Genomic DNA, 16,775 nt, shown 5'->3' with positions numbered 1-16,775 from the left:
GGATCACAAGGTCAGGAGATCGAGACCATCCTGGCCAACACGGTGAAACCCCGTCTCTACTAAAAATACAAAAAAAAAAAAAAAATTAGCCGGGCGTGGTGGCGGGCGCCTGTAGTCCCAGCTACTCCGGAGGCTGAGGCAGGAGAATGCCGTGAACCCGGGAGGTGGAGCTTGCAGTGAGCCGAGATGGCGCCACTGCACTCCAGCCTGGGCAACAGAGCGAGACTTCGTCTCAAAAAAAAAACAAAAAAAAACAAAAGGAAAGTGGAAATGATCCCGTATCTTTCAGATGTTAACTACAGAAAGTATAGTGTGGCAGTCTGGGCTCTAGAGCGCGAGGTAAAAATAATAAACGGCTTGAAGAACATTGTTCAAAGGCATATCACGTACAATTGGGTTTTTGGTGGGGAGGGCAGCACTGGGGTTTAAAAAAAATCTTCATGTCTAAAGCACAGATATGCACACAGCACATAAACAGATGCACAAGACATCTCTGGAGTTAAAATTTCCTGGGGGGTGGCGATTAGAAACAAGTGTTTAACAAAGCTCCTTAGGAGGTTGATAATGGCTTAAGAAAGGGTGAGAGGGGCCGGGTGCGACCTGTAATCCTAGCACTTTGGGAGGCTGAGGTGGGTGGATCACCTGAGATTGGGAGTTTGAGACCAGCCTGGCCAACATGGTGAAACCCCGTCTCTACTAAAAATACAAAAATTAGCTGGATGTGGGGATGCACGCCTGTAACCCCAGCTACTTGGGAGGCTGAGGCAGGAGAATTGCTTGAGCCCAGGAAGCGGAGGTTGCAGTGAGCCAAGATCGTGCCACTGCACTCCAGCCTGGGCGACAGCAAGACTCTGTCTCAAAGAAAAAAAAAAAAAAGAAAAAGGAAAAAAGAAAGGTTGAGAGAGACTGTTCAAAGGCAATGGGACCCAATACTGATACTTTGATACTTCGTGGGTGTTTTGCGCAGGAGAGTTGCGAGGATAAAGAAGAAATAAAAATCTAGCTTCCGGGGCACTGCTGTGACCAGGCTATTAGGGTCAGCTTGAGCCATTGGTAACTTGGACACACTTGAACGTTAACATTTGAACTCTTATCTGGTAAGGGGTAGCAGAAAGTTCCCTTCCCTCCTCTGCACTTCTTGCCTCCATATTCCGCACTGTGGTCACTTCACCCCCTGCATCCCCCAGCTGGATGCAAAAAGTGGAACTTGAACTTGAGGGCTGGCTGTTTTCTCAGAATACAGGATGCCAAGAGTTGAGAGGGCCCAAGGTCTTCCTGTGATCTTTTATATTACACGTCACACGCCAGTACCATGGCGTTAGGATGGTAGACCCGAGGCCACCCGGTCAGCGATGAGTGGGGCCGCCTCTAGGTCCTGTGTTCGTTCTGTTCCCCGTCGAGGGTCATTCATTAAGAAAGCACAGCGAGTGCTGGGAGATAGCATGACGTCAAGTGTCTGTTTGTGAAGTGTTTTTCTTGCTCGCTAGTGGATAGTGTGAGATCAGAGTGGAAATTGGAGATGACCCGAGCACTGAGGAGTTAAGGAAGGAGAGCAAGCAACAGGGTGATTCTGGTGGAAAAGTGGAGCAAGGGAGTTGGTTGGGCATTTCTGGATTCTTTTCAGGTCTCCCACACCATCTTTGTAGTTTTGGGCAGGATCACAGAGCTATCTTGGCTGTCACTTTTTTTTTTTTTTTTTTAGATGGGGTCTCCCTCTGTAGTCCAGGCTGGAGTGCAGTGGCGTGATCATGGCTCACTGCAACTTTGACCTCCGGGGCTCAAGTGTTCTTCCTGCCTCAGCCTCCCTCCCTCTCTTTTTTAAATCTATAGAATTAGTTGAATCAGACTAAGGTTACTTTCAAGTCTATTATGTTATGAAGGTCAGTACTTACTTAGCAAAGTAAGGTATGTCTAATAATTTATTTATTAATAATAACTGAACCTCACAGCCAGATCATTATAATTGCAAAGAATTAAACCAGAGACTTTGGGGGATTCCACATAGGATAAGACCACAGCACAGGCGCTCTTCCTCCAGTGCTCAGGGTTCTATTTTGTTTTCTCCTTCACTGGGATATCTTTTTTACTAATACTTGGAATTCTTCAAAACTAACTTCTCCATCTCCATTCTTGTCCAGTTCTTGAAAGAGATCATCTGGGGTGTTTGGACCCTGTTTTAGATAAAAAAAGGATGGGAGAAGGGAGGGGAGAAAAAATGAATCAGTTACTGCTACACGTTCTCAGAAATTAGAGGCCTTGGGTCTGTGTGCCAAGAAGGCAGCCCAGGTTTCCAGTGACATGCATCTAACAGCTAACAGAGAGAAACCAGCTTTAGCTGTATTGCTCCGTGTCATAGAACTGGCTACCTTTTTGTCCTCCATATCACACATTTGTTATTTTAATACAATGTGTATTTTAATACAGTTGTTTTCTTATGTCCTCTTGGGTCTTTTTCTATATGCCTCTAAAAGCATTCTTCTGAGAAGGGATCTGTGGGCTTCACTGGATTGCCCACGGCACACAAACAGTTGAGGACCGCTGCCCCAAGGTTTTCCTGGGAGCTGGGGTTGTCTCCTGCTCCAGGGCTAGGGCTGACATATTACATGAGGCAGCAGGCTGGGAGGGCTCCTTCTGTAATCCTTCCGATCACCCTATGAGGGAGATCTACTTTACAGGTGGGGAAACAGGCTCAGAGACAGCCAGTCACTTGCTTGAGGGTCCACAGCTGGTTAGCAGAGGGGTTGGGGTCCACACATTGACTCCAGAGCTCAACCCCTTAACTAACCACCGCCCAGTTTTTCCCAAACGTTGAGCTATGCAAAATGACTTTGGCTCAATGGTTCCCATGCTTTAGCATGCATCACGATGGGCTTGCTGACCTTGGTAAATACAGACTGCCAGCCCTACCTCCAGAGTTTCTGATTCACTAGGCCTGGGGTGGGGCCTGAGAATCTGTACACAAGGTCTTGCTTTGTCACCCAGGCTGGAGTGCAGTGGCATGATCACAGCTCACTGCAGCTTCCACCTCCTGGGCTCAAATGATCCTCCCGCCTCAGCCTTCCGAATAGCTGGGACTAAAGGCGTGCGCCACCACACCCGGCTAATTTTTTTACAATTTTTAATAGAGACAAGGTCTTGCTGTGTTGTTGAAGCTGGAGAATCTATATTTTCAACAGCTTCCCAGGTGGTGCCCATGCTGCTGCTCTGGGACCACACTTGGAGAACCACTGCTTGAGATGCCATGTGAGATCGTGTGCAGGCTTTTTGACTACTGAACTTCCTGCAGTGTCTTAAGCGGACTTAATTTTTGTCTCTACCATAAAACTCTAATCTTAAAGCCATTACTACTTGGACTTTCAGGTAGGAGTCTATCTGTGCAAAATACTACTCAGAAAACCGATTGAAATAACAGTTCAGTTTGTCAGTTTCAAATTAGACTATATTATATATATGTATATATAAATTGTGGTAAAAAACACATAACATTGAATTTACGCTCTTAATCATTTTTAAGCATACAGTTCAGTAGTGCTAAGTAGATTCACAATTTTGTGGAACACATCTCTATGGAAGATATATTTTAACCCCTAAGATTCCTACAAAAACACTTAGCACTTTGCTTTGATTACAAGACCAAACTGTAAGTTACTTATTCAGCCTTTGATTTATGAATATGAAACACTGTTTTCCTGAAGCCTTTACTAGATTCTAAACCACACATGGTGATGATATATGTAAACAGAGTATGGCGGAAAACCTTAGTAATGGAAACCTTATGGAAATATAATCAGGTACATGTAAGTAGACTTTCAGAACTTACCATTAGTCTTCCTACCTTGTTCCAGATTATGTCTTACGTACTTTTTGTAGGAAAGACATAAAGTATAGAAAAAGTTACCCATGTTACCTTTTGAAACAACTTGTGTGAGTACATGGCCTAGGCTTTCCTGTTAGATGATTATTTTTCTTCCTTTTAGAAAAAAATAAAGGGTTTTTTAAAATTTTAAACTTTTTCACTAACTTGTTTTGCTTTTTAATTAAAAAGTCCCCTTTTCTGCTAGTGACTTTAACTGTTTTTACAAGTTCTTCTATATTTCTTTTTTTTTTTTTTTTTGAGACGGAGTCTCGCGCTCTCACCCAGGCTGGAGTGCAGTGGCGCGATCTCGGCTCGCTGCAAGCTCCGCCTCCCGGGTTCACGCCATTCTCCTGCCTCAGCCTCTCCGAGTAGCTGGGACTACAGGCGCCCGCCACCACGCCCGGCTAATTTTTTTGTACTTTCAGTAGAGACAGGGTTTCACCGTGGTCTCGATCTCCTGACCTCGTGATCCGCCTGCCTCGGCCTCCCAAAGTGCTGGGATTACAAGCGTGAGCCACCGCGCCCGGCTATATTTCAACTATAAGAAAATGAGAAAATATCAGATTATGGGGTCATTGAATTCAGCTTTTTTTCTTTTTTAGTATTAAAAACAGAAGTCTTTCCAATTGTCATATTGGCAGAAGGGATATTTCTGGTTAAAATCTGGAGAGCTGGTTAAAATATTTGAAGAAATGTTCTCTCCCGAAGTTAGAGCTAAATAGTGACTGAGTCATACGAAACAAGTGCACTTCGGTTGTGAAGATGGTTTTTAACTGCAAAATGACAATGACTCTCTCCTTTGAGTCCTCTGCTTGACTAGGCCCAACCTTGGGCTTCCCTCTCTGTCCTTGTATCTGACTACCCTTAATATTTGATCACCTGGCCTGCCTTCAGCTAGAATCCTATCAAGGCAATTTAGCCAGAAACTCCTTATCCTGGATATTTCCTTGGTAATTTTCCATCCACTGGCCCCCCACCCTGCTCCATGGTCATAAACCCCCACTTACCCTTTTTGGAGTTGAGCCCAATCTCTCTCCCCATGGCAAGAACCCATTTCAGTGGTCCCTATATGGATCGCCATGGCCCTCCTGGAGTAAGTTGCCTTACCATCTTTAGCAAGTGTTCTGAGTCAGTTTTTTCTTTAGCAAAAGGAAAGAAAGTACTGTATATTGGAGCGAGGAGGATCAGCTCTTCTCTGCACTCTGTTGCCTTGAATGCATTTTGATTTTGACAACTCTGGGGTGATTTTGATGTGAAACTTTATGGCCCAGGAAATTTAGTCCTTTCTTGAAAGTTGTTTAGAAATGCATGGTTGCCTCATTAACACAAATTTAAGTGACGAACACAAATTTAAATGCTTTTGAAATATAAATGAGTGCTGACAAGGCAATTTGTCAGTGGGTTTTCCTAACAGACTGCTAAGTAAGTGTTGGTCTTGTTGAGGGATTTTACATATAAAAATGAAGCCTGTCCAAGGCCAGCTAACACTATTTTGCAGTCCTCTTTGTTTTCCTAAAGCCTGGCACAGAAGTACTGAATCCATGCTGAAGGCCTTAGTGGGTTTGCTTGGTGACTTGTGGGTCTTCCAGGCATAGATTGGCATTGCTTCCATTTATCATGGTTAGTCCTGCAGAGTCCTGTGCTGAGGCTGCAGGAGGGATAGAAGGCTTGGCCCTTGTTTTCTGAGAGCTTGCCTTCTGAAATGTGGCCTGACTTAAGGGGAAGAAACCCCACCTGCATGTGTCCTCCCTCAAGCAACGGTCCCTATAAGGCTCTACCAGAGTCCTCTCCCCTCCCTCCCTCCCCTCCCACCATCAGTCCCATTAAGCGGGCTTTGCGGATGGCCACTTACTTTGAGTAAACTGGGGAATTCAGCCTGAATCAATAGCTTCAGTTCATCCTTTGACAACTGGTCTGGATCACCTTCTTTGGCTGCATATTTTTCAAAAATCCTCTTCAGTTCCTCAGGAGACTTTTTAGTACTCATTCTGGTGTCCTATAAATTGGGAAGAAAATAAACTTACCAAAAAGTTGAAGTAGAGTTTTGTGCTGAGGGTTGTCTGCAGGATTTTAGTACCATTGGGCCATTTCCTTGGCATAAATGGGGAAGAATAAGGAAAAGAGAATGTCGGGGTCAGAACAGCACCAGTAACTGCCAACATGTTTTAAAAATAAGCATCTTAGGCCGAGGACGGTAGCTCACGCCTGTAATCCCAGCACTTTGGGAGGCCGAGGAGGGTGGATCACTTGAGGTCAGGAGTTCGAGACCTTGGAAGCCTGGCCAACATTGTGAGACCCTGTCTCTATACAAAAATTAGCCGGGTATGGTGGCACGTGCCTGTAGTCCCAGCTACTTGGAAGAAGGAGGCAGGAGAATCGCTTGAACCTGGGAGGCGGAAGTTGCAGTGAGTGCGATGCCACTGCACTCCAGCGTGAGCGACAGAGCGAGCCTCCATCGCAAAAAAAAAAAAAAAAAAAAAAAAAAGACATCTTAGATAGTAAGTTAAATGTCTGTTCTTAGAGTACATTTGTTAGGAGATGGTCCCTGGAGCCAAACGTTTTTATTAGTAATTAATGACATTCTTCACTTTTTATGTACCTGATCTGCACTCTGCAGGCTGTGGTCTTGAAGAATACTTGACCACAGCTTCTAGCTTCTAAGTTACAGGGAATATCTCCAGATGGCATAAACTCACCTTCTCTCCAGACTATTATCTTTCACACCATTCTAAAAGGAAGCAGAATATTAATGCAAACAGAAGGAGCTCTAGGTAGTACCAAAATCACACTAACCTGGTCGCCCAATAGTGAAACAGCTAGAAGAATCAAAGAGGAGTTTGAAGAGCTGAGCAGAATCATGAGACTTTTATAGTCTTTACAGGCACACCACCCTGATTATGAAAATTTCCTTTTGTTGGCCATTTAAGGGTAATTATTAATGGTTTTTGAAACCCAGGCTTAAGACTGCATGAACCCGATAATTAAGGGCAAGATCCAGTAAAGGTCCATCTCGACAGTTGCTTCATGGTTCAGAGTCCTAAGTGTAAGCTTGGATTTTTTTCCCCCTGAGATTATATTTTCCCTCCAATGTAGAATTATATTTGCTCACAGTTCACATTTCATAAAGCCTAGATCTAGAGGATTATTTTCAATTTAGTTGTATATTTAGGCTTTAAAAAATAACTTTCTTCATATCCAGAAAAAAAAAATGCTGCCCTGTGCGGTAGCTCATGCCTGTAATCCCAGCACTTTGGGAGGCCGAGGCAGGAGGATGGCTTGAGGTGAGGAGTTTGATACCAGCCTGGTCAACACAGCAAGACATTTCTACTGGAAAATTTAAAAAATCAGCCAGGCGTGGTGGTACATGCCTGTAGTCCCAGCTACTGTAGAGGCTGAGGTGGGAGGATTCCTTGAGCCTGGGAGGTTGAGGCAACAGTGAGCCATGATTGTGCCACTGCACTCCAGCCTGGGTGACAGAGTGAGATCCTGTCTGTAAAAAAGAAAAAAGGCTGTCATAGAAGGACAGTATTACATAGTTTAAAAAATTACAGTATGGCCATTGAAGTCCTTCTGATGTCTTTACATATTAGCAGCTTAAATATTTGAATACATGAATGAATGAATGGAAGTATTGCTTCAGAAGCAGGAAAGTGGAGAGAAGATACTCAATAATTTGTGGTTTTATTTGGCAAATCAATATTGAGTAACATGGTCATTTTTTCAGCTCTTTCATTATTTGTTGGTCCTGTGTCTGCTTTTTATTTCTCATTATCCTTTTCCTTACCAAATATATTTTGTTATCATTCGAAAAACTTGTGAGAACACTCGACTTACTCTTGTTCAGTTGGAAATACTTCAAACTTTTTGGAACTGCCATGATTTAAAATTGCCAAGGAAATTGATTTCTACTGGAAAGAGTTCCATGAAATAAGTAGGACATTTCCAAGGGACATTGATCTAATGCTGATTGTAACTCACAGGAAGGGGTTTCAGGTGGATTTTAAGAGCACTTTACAGCTTTGAAACACTTGTACACTTCCATTCTTACAGAATTTTCTCTGACTCTGCCTTATATCACCTACGAACTGAGGACTGAACTATTGGGACTGTATTTCTCCCTGATGTTTCTCCGCTCTAAAATTCTAGGGCCTTATTTACATTGGAGAACAAATGGGAAATCTAATAGAATTCCTTAAAAGCTTCCCGCCAGTCTTGAGCATTTATCATTCCATGTGTCTTTGCTGTCTTGTGTATATTCTTCTTGTTTTTGTTATGGATTCTTTGACTTTGCTATGTACCAATATAGAATATGTATTAACTCACTGGTTGGAGTAAAGACAGGCATTTTATTTTTAGTTATAAGATTTTACACAAAAATATTCTGATTTTGGCAATGCATTTTAATCAAGATTTTAGAAAATTGCCAGTGTTTTTACACATATGTTCTGTTTTCCTGGGAGGAAGTAGGCTTTTGTGCTTAATCATAACAAGAACTATCTTTTTTTAACATCTTTTAAAAAATATTTCAGATCTACAGAAAAGTGGCAAGAATAATGCAATGAACACCAGTCTGCCTTTCGAGTAGATTCACTAATTGCGAACATCTCCACATTTGCTTTCTCTTTCTCTGGACAGATACTTTCCTCCACCCCTGAGTCATTTGAGAATCAATTACAAACATCCAGATGCTTCCCCCCTGAACACCTCAGCATCTGTCTCCTAAGGACAAAGACATTCTCCTATGTAACCACAATGCCATTATCATAGCCCACATCAAATCTCTCCAATTGTTGAATAGCATCTTAAATCATCTTTTCTCTCAAATTACCACTTGTGAGCTAAAATCAAATGGGGTGTTTATTATATTTCTTGCATCTGGTTTTTTTGTTTGTTTTCTTGAGGCCACTTCACTGTGTCACTCAGATTGGAGTGCAGTGGCGCAAACACAGCTCACTGCAGCCTCAGCCTCCGTGGGCTCAGGTGATCTTCCTACCTCAGCCTGCCGAGTAGCTGGGACTACAGGCATGTGCCACCATGCCCGGATATATATATATATATATATAAAATTTTTTTATTTATTTATTTTTTATTTCTTGTAGAAAAATACAACATGGGTTTTGCCATGTTGCCCAGGGTGGTCTCCAACTCCTGGGCTCAAATGATCTGCCCGCCTCAGTCTCCCAAAGTGCTGGGATTACAGGCATGAGCCACTGCACCTGGCCTATTTTTTGCATCTGTATTGAAGAAATGATTTTTAATAACTATATGTCATCTTAGTAACGATATAGGATGAAAGATAACATGTTCTATATAACACGCCCATATATTACATATGACGTGTGTATGTGTATATAAAAATTATCTCTAAGAAAAACTTTTGGAGCAGTATTGGTTAATAGTCTTTTAGGCTACAAATCTCTTCTTTCAAGGGACAACTTCTGATTAGAATCGGCCCAATGCGGCTGGGCGCACTGGTTCATGCCTGTAATCCCAGCACTTTGGGAGGCTGAGGTGGGCGGATCACCTGAGGTCAGGAGTTCGAGACCAGCCCGACCAATATGGAGAAACCCCATCTCTACTAAAAATACAAAAATTAGCCAGGCGTGGTGGTGCATGCTTGTAATCCCAGCTACTCGGGAAGCTGAGGTAGGAGAATTGCTTGAACCCGGGAGGTGGAGGTTGCGTTGAGCTGAGATCCTGCCATTACACTCCAGCCTGGGCAACAAGAGAGAAACTTTGTCTCAAAAAAAAAAAAAAAAAAAAAGAATGGGCCCAATGCTGCCTATTGTCAGAATTTATACTTGTAGTGAATGCTAGCAAAACTTGAACTTGAAAAACAGCCTGTGGGGCTTCTTAAGTTTTTACTCGCTCACTTCTACCAGTCACATCTCTTGTCTCTTATTTTTCTCTTTACCCATAGACTTGAAAGCATGAGGGTAAACTTGCACTTGGAAACATGAAAAATCCACTAATAGATACTCTCGTGAAACATTAACTAAAAATATATGGACACAAGTGATAAATACAGGGTGTGTTCACAAGAGTGCGTTTTGAAACTAGAGAAGGGGGGAAAATGACAGGCACAAGGGTAGTAATGGAAAAATGGAGAGGCAAAGGTTATTTATCATCTCACTGTTCAATTGTTTGATCTTTGGACAGACTTAATTTTTCCTACAAAAGCCAGGAGTAACATATTTTAAGAGCTCTGGGCACCACAGGCTTCTGTGGGTTATTCTGCTTGAAGGTGACAGCATGGAATGTCTTGAAAAGCACCTTCGGGAAGAGGGTATAGTGTTAGTACCTGGTCCCTGCGAAACAAAATGGGTGTGAAATGCTATCCATGGGTTCTTACTATCTTTGATCCTGAAGTTTAAAAGAGACCTTGAATACTCAAATGCTACTTTCCCAGAAAGTATAGCTTGCTTGTCACCTGACCTGGTGTCTACCTTCCCTGGACCTTCAGACAAAGTTCACTTCCAACCTTTGCCTGGGCTGTGAGGCTCACCGTCTTTTGGGTCAGCCCGTGCTCACCTTCAGCAGTTGAGTTCCCAGAGGTCTCCTGACCATAGCCTGTGCTTCTTGAGGGCGTATTTTTACCATGGGCAGTGTGCTGACCTAGGCACCCAACTCCCATGGCCTCCTTAAATCCTTGCTGCAACTTTATGAAGTGGATGCTGTTGGTCCCCCCAGTCTGTAGAGACATCCAAGGACCTGCTCAAGGTCACATTGCTGGTCAGTAGTAGAGCTGGGATTCAAGTTCAGGCCCAGCCTGCACCCTCAACCACCATGCCACATGCACTTCCCAGGAGAAGGGCTTCTCTGAGGACAACCGTTGTGTGTTAACATGAGGACCACAGGTAGTATCACAGCGAAGTGTTATGTTTACATCTGGAGGTATAGGAAGGTTCTTTTTCTGAGGTGTAAAAAAGTTCTTTTCCTGATGAAAATGACATAGGCCTTTGTCTGTTTTGCGCTGCTATAACAGAGTACCTGAGACTGGCTAATTTATAAAGAAGAGAAATTTATTTCCTCACAGTTCTGGAGGGTGGCTGGGAAGTCCAAGATCAAGGTGCTGGCATCTGATGAGGGCCTTCTTGCTGTGTCATCATGTGGTGGAAGGCATCACATGGGTGAGAGAGAGGTAAGGGGACTGAACTCATCCTTTTACCAGGAACCCATTCCCATGATAACTAACCCATTCCAATGATAATGGCATTAATCCATTCATGGGGGCGGAGCACTTATAACTTAATTGCTTCTTAAAGGTTCCACCTCTCAACACTGTTGCACTGAGGATTAAGCTTGCAACACATCAACTTTGGGGAATGCATTCAAACCATAGCAGCCTTCTTTTACTGGTGGGGAAAAAAACAAGTTTAAAAGACTGGAAAAATACATACGTACTTATGGGACTGCTCATTGATTTCCTCATTGTAGATTCCATTCTCACACTGCTCGGTGACACAGCAGCACAGGTTGGAAGCCAGAAATTGGAAACTGCTTCAGGTTAGAGGCAGGACTCTGTCAGGCAGGACTGGGCATTGTGTGTACTCGGCCTCTGAGTAGGGCACCACCCCTCCCTTCCCGTCTGCTGAAGTGACTCACCTGCAACTTGGGACATCCATGAATATCTCAGACACCCCCTCTGCTACTCTGTGGCCCACTGACCCATCCCTTAGTCTCCTCTGTTAGTTTTTAATACACTTAAAACACTGGGAGATTCCAGGCCGGGCGCAGTGGCTTACGCCTGTAATCCTAGCACTTTGGGAGGCTGAGGCAGGTGGATCACAAGGTCAGGAGATCAAGACCATCCTGGCTAACAGGGTGAAACCCCGTCTCTACTAAAAATACACACACACACACACACACACAAATTAGCTGGGTGTGGTGGTGGGCGCCTGTAGTCCCAGCTACTCAGGAGGCTGAGGCAGGAGAATGGCGTGAACCCGGCAGGCAGAACTTGCAGTGAGCCGAGATCGTGCCACTGCACTCCAGCCTGGGCGACAGAGCGAGACTCCATCTCAAAAAAAAAAAAAAAAAAAAAAACCAACACAGAGATTCCATTATTGAGTACTTGATCTGAACTTGACACTGTGTCGAACTCCTCAGTGGAGATGGAAAATAAATAGATCTAATCCTTGTGCTTGATGAGCCTACACTTAATTTATTTGAGGAGATGCATTTATGAAATAATAGAGGAAGTTAAAGCTGTTTGTTGAAGGGGTGGGTTGCCTCTCCACACCTGTGCGTGTTTCTTGTTAGGTGGAACGAGACTTGGAAAAGAGACACAAAGTATAGAGAAAGAAGAAAGGGGGCCCAGGAGACCGGCGGTCAGCACACGGAGGATCCCGCGGGCCTCTGAGATCCCTTAGTATTTATTGATCATTATTGGGTGTTTCTCGGAGAGGGGGATGTGGCAGGATCATAGGATAATAGTGGAGAGAAGGTCAGCAGGTAAACACGTGAACAAAGGTCTCTGCATCATAAACAAGGTAAAGAATTAAGTGCTGTGCTTTAGATATGCATACACATAAACATCTCAATGCCTTAAAGAGCAGTATTGCTGCCCGCATGTCCCACCTCCAGCCCTAAGGCGGTTTTCCCCTATCTCAGTAGATGGAACATACAATCAGGTTTCATACCGAGACATTCCATTGCCCAGGGACGGGCAGGAGACAGATGCCTTCCCCCTTTTTTTTTTTTTTTTTTTTTTTTGAGACGGAGTCTCCCTCTGTCGCCCAGGCTGGAGTGCAGTGGTGAGATCTCAGCTCACTGCAAGCTCCGCCTCCTGGGTTCACGCCATTCTCCTGCCTCAGCCTCTCCGAGTAGCTGGGACTACAGGCGCCCGCCACCATGCCCGGCTAATTTTTTTTGTATTTTTAGTAGAGACGGGGTTTCACCTTGGTCTCGATCTCCTGACCTCGTGATCCGCCTGCCTCGGCCTCCCAAAGTGCTGGGATTACAAGCGTGAGCCACCGCGCCCGGCCGCCTTCCTCTTGTCTCAACTGCAAAGAGGCGTTCCTTCCTCTTTTACTAATCCTCCTCAGCACAGACCCTTTACAGGTGTCGGGCTGGGGGACGGTTAGGTCTTTCCCTTCCCACGAGGCCATATTTCAGACTATCACATGGGGAGAAACCTTGGACAATACCTGGCTTTCCTAGGCAGAGGTCCCTGCGGCCTTCCGCAGTGTTTTGTGTCCCTGGGTACTTGAGATTAGGGAGTGGTGATGACTCTTAACGAGCATGCTGCCTTCAAGCATTTGTTTAACAAAGCACATCTTGCACAGCCCTTAATCCATTTAACCCTGAGTTGACACAGCACATGTTTCAGGGAGCACAGGGTTGGGGTGTTAGGGTTACAGATTAACAGCATCTCGAGGCAGAAGAATTTTTCTTAGTACAGAACAAAATGGGGTCTCCTATGTCTACTTCTTTCTACACAGACACAGTAACAATGTGATCTCTCTTGCTTTTCCCCACATTTGTAGTAAATAACGGTATTAGATTCGTATGGCTGTTGTAACAAATTACCACAAACACAGTGGCTTGAAACACATACACATTTCTTTTGGAAGTCAGAGATATAAAGTGGTTTGGCAGGGCAGTGTTCCTTCTGGAGGGTGTAGGAGAGAATCCATTTCCTTGCTTTTTCCAGCTTTTAGAGGCCACTTGCCCATGGCCATCCTCCATCTTCAAAGCCAGCAGCATAGCATCTTCCAGTCTCTCTGATCTCTGCTTTGCGGTCATATCCCTTTTTCTGACCCTGACCCTCCTGCCTTCCTCTTTTAAGAGCCTTTGTGGTTACACTGGGCCCACCCTGATAATCCAGAATCTTCCCTTCTGGAGAGTCTCAATTTACAGGCTGGGCATGGTGGCTCATTTCTGTAATCCCAGCACTTTGGGAGGCCAAGGCTGGAGGATCATTTGAAGCCAGGAGTTCCAGACCAGCCTGGGCAACATGGCGAAACCCCATCTCTACAAAAAAAAAATACCAAAAAATTAGCCGGGCATAGTGGCATGCACTTGTGGCCCCAGCTACTTGGAAGGCTGAGGTGGGAGGATCACTTGAAGCCAGGAGTCAGAGGCTGTAATGAGCTGTGATCATGCCACTGCACCCCAGCCTTGGAGACACAGAGTGAGATCCTGTCTCAAAAAAAAAAAAAAAAAAAAAAGGTCCTCAATCACATCTGCAAAGTCCCTTTTGCCACAGATTCATAGGTTTCAGGGACTAGGATGTGGATATCTTCAGTCTCCTACAATGAGTTACTGAAAATGAATTGACAATGTATAGGTTATTTATTTGGTAGGCTGAGCATAACAATGGCATTAATTATGAGGCAGTAAGGGGAACTGGAGGGGGCCCCTAAAGCATGAGGAATGGGAGGGAGAAGGCATCTTGGGAAAAGTAGAAAAGGAGGCGGTCTGTGTGTAGGATGGTGGTGGGTAGGAGAGTGGAGGTGCCATTGACAATGGCCCCAGCTAGCTGAGGTAGAAGCTACAGGTTAGAATACACGAGGAGGGCATGGCTAGTCTGGGCTCCTGTGTGAGGTAGGACCTGACAGCCACCCAGAAGAGTTTAGGTTTAATCTGTAGCGATGGAGGCTGCTGCAGCTAGCAGTGCAACCCAACATTAGGGAAAGTAATGCTGATGTAAAAGTGCTTGATACTTTATGTACAACTTGAATATGACTTAGAATCAAAATCAGAATCAGGCTTGAAAACCTAATGAGCAGTAGGAAAGGAATGAATTGGAGAATACTTGTAAAGAATACTAGAGGAGGCCGGGCGTGGTGGCTCATGCCTATAATCCCAGCACTTTGGGAGGCTGAGGTGGGTGGATTGCTTCAGCCCAGGAATTCAAGACCACCCTGGGCAACATGATGAAACCCCGATGCTACAAAGTGGAAAAAAAAAAATGCTAGAGGAAATTGCTGTGTGTTACTTAAGAGTCTGGAAATAGAAATAGCTGCTGGTGAGCAGGCTTTCCCTTTGTCTCCAGGTGAAATATTCAAAGATGAGAAACAAAAGGAAAGCTGGGCTTACCGGGGTAGGTCAGGTAGGTCCGGTCAGGAATTTCACTGTTGCTAAGAGAACCTTGGGGTACTGTAAAGTCTTGAACTCATTACACTTTTATTATGGGCTGCAGAAAACATCAGTAAAGGTTAATTAGTGCCATATTTATCCTTACATGCTGATTTTACATTTCCTAAAGCTTTATCACGTATTGATCCTTTTTTATTTTTCTCATGCTATATGGCTCAGTTCCAAGAGGCGACAGATCTGGGGATCAGATGACAGCCAGTATTCAGGCTGAATTAGAGGAAGTAAAGGCAATCCTTTTGCAATGAAGATGCGTTTTCCTTTCAGATGCAAAAATCTAGAGTATTTTGGAAATGGTGTTAAATCTAAAGCATATTTGAGATTATTTTCTTTAACCACCCCAGTAACGATACAATAGATATGTTTTGAAACTGTGATGTTCTCCTGTCTCTCAGGCTTTTAGTGGAAGGAATGCAAGGAACAAAGATATTTTTGTTCATTTTTGCTGCTGAATCAGGTTGCTTATTTTCACGTGCGTCCGTGTGAAGAGGCCACCAAACAGCCTTTGTGTGAGCAACATGGCTGTTTATTTCACCTGGGTGCAGGTGGGCTGAGTCCGAAAAGAGAGTCAGCAAAGGGTGGTGGATTATCATTAGTTCTTACAGGTTTTGGGATAGGCGGTGAAGTTAAGAGCAATGTTTTGCGGGCAGGGGTGGATCTCACAAAGTACATTCTCAAGGGTGGGGAGAATTACAAAGAACCTTCTTAAGGGTGGGGGAGATTACAAAGTACATTGATCAGTTAGGGTGGGGCAGAAACAAATCACAATGGTGGAATGTCATCAGTTAAGGCTATTTTTACTTCTTTTGTGGATCTTCAGTTACTTCAGGCCATCTGGATGTATACGTGCAAGTCACAGGGGATGCAATGGCTTGGCTTGGGCTCAGAGGCCTGACACTTATAACCCAAGAGGCAGCCACGCATCATCATCTTGTAGGATCCAGCTTGTAGGATCATCTGATAACTCTGCAAGGCAGCTGGTGTGTCAGGCTTGGGCACCATAGTCTCTGCCTTGCCCTGACCTTCCCCTTCCTGAGTGTTAGGGTTCCACCAGCTGCTGCCTGGCAGCGTTCTTTGCCTGAGTATACGATGGTGATGCTTTTCTCCTTTCACTGATGTTCAGGGCAACATTTGGTACTAGAGACCTATTTTCACCTGCTTCCCACCTCTTCTCTAGCATTTTTTGGCTTCTCCACTGGTTCCTACGCTAGCATGTTTTAATCAGAGGATCACAGTGGCATTTACCCCTTGGATTTTCTTTCTGTGCTATCATTTCAGGAGAAGGTAGTGTTTATTACTTCTGAAAACAGCAGGGATAATGTGAACTAATACCCTAGTGTAAGGTCTAAATACTACATTTTACTCTTGATGACTTAAACTTGTATTTTCATTGGTAAAATACTATGTGCAAAGTTTAAAAAGCCAACAGTTCTGAAAAGCCTATAATGACAAAGTCATTAATCCTCACTCCCACTCTTTAGCTTCTTCTAGCTCTTTCTCCTGGTGTTTGTCTCCATGTTGCTAAATGATCTCATAGTATTCTTTGAGGACTTTTTAGACTTCTCCCACTTTGTTGAAGGAGTTTTTAATGCTCTTAGGCAGCCCCTATGCCCACTGCATTTTCCTTCTCTCCCCACCTCCCACCCCTACACTTGACTTTTGGAAATATTTTCTGGTCTTCAAGTGTTTGTCAAGTTTGAAAGAGTGACGCTCAGACTTAAGACCACGGCACCCCGGCTCGGCCAAGAGATCTTTATTGGAGGCAGCAGGCTGGGCTGGGCAGGAGAGAGAGAGAGAGAGAGAGAGAGCGGCGGGGGGT

At 44.2% G+C, this 16,775-nt stretch overlaps 2 protein-coding genes across 4 annotated transcripts in view; one reads left to right on the top strand and one right to left on the bottom strand.

Annotated features, from left to right (window-relative positions):
- CTPS2 (CTP synthase 2) overlaps positions 1 to 16,775 on the top strand; it is a 122,780-nt gene that overhangs the window by 56,510 nt on the left and 49,495 nt on the right. The gene's annotated exons all lie outside the window — the stretch shown is intronic.
- On the bottom strand, positions 2,018 to 5,846 carry S100G (S100 calcium binding protein G). Its single transcript, XM_003261092.1, has 2 exons — positions 5,709 to 5,846; positions 2,018 to 2,171 (listed from the first exon to the last, which is right to left on the bottom strand). Exons 1-2 carry the CDS (start codon positions 5,841 to 5,843, stop codon positions 2,067 to 2,069), a joined length of 240 nt encoding a protein of 79 aa, XP_003261140.1. The 5' UTR covers positions 5,844 to 5,846; the 3' UTR covers positions 2,018 to 2,066.

The sequence above is a fragment of the Nomascus leucogenys genome, chromosome X, assembly GCF_006542625.1.
Source record: "Nomascus leucogenys isolate Asia chromosome X, Asia_NLE_v1, whole genome shotgun sequence".
Classification (NCBI taxonomy): domain Eukaryota; kingdom Metazoa; phylum Chordata; class Mammalia; order Primates; family Hylobatidae; genus Nomascus; species Nomascus leucogenys.
Note: the sequence above shows the minus strand (reverse complement) of the source record. Positions and strands in the feature narration are given on the sequence as shown.

What these genes read in the sequence shown, in the direction of transcription:
- S100G (XM_003261092.1), bottom strand. Translation starts at nt 5,843, where the DNA reads ATGAGTACTAAAAAGTCTCCTGAGGAACTGAAGAGGATTTTTGAAAAA. An exon ending in AATTCCCCAGTTTACTCAAA is followed by an intron (nt 2,172 to 5,708) that starts GTAAGTGGCCAT and finishes TATCTAAAACAG; the next exon opens with GGTCCAAACACCCCAGATGA.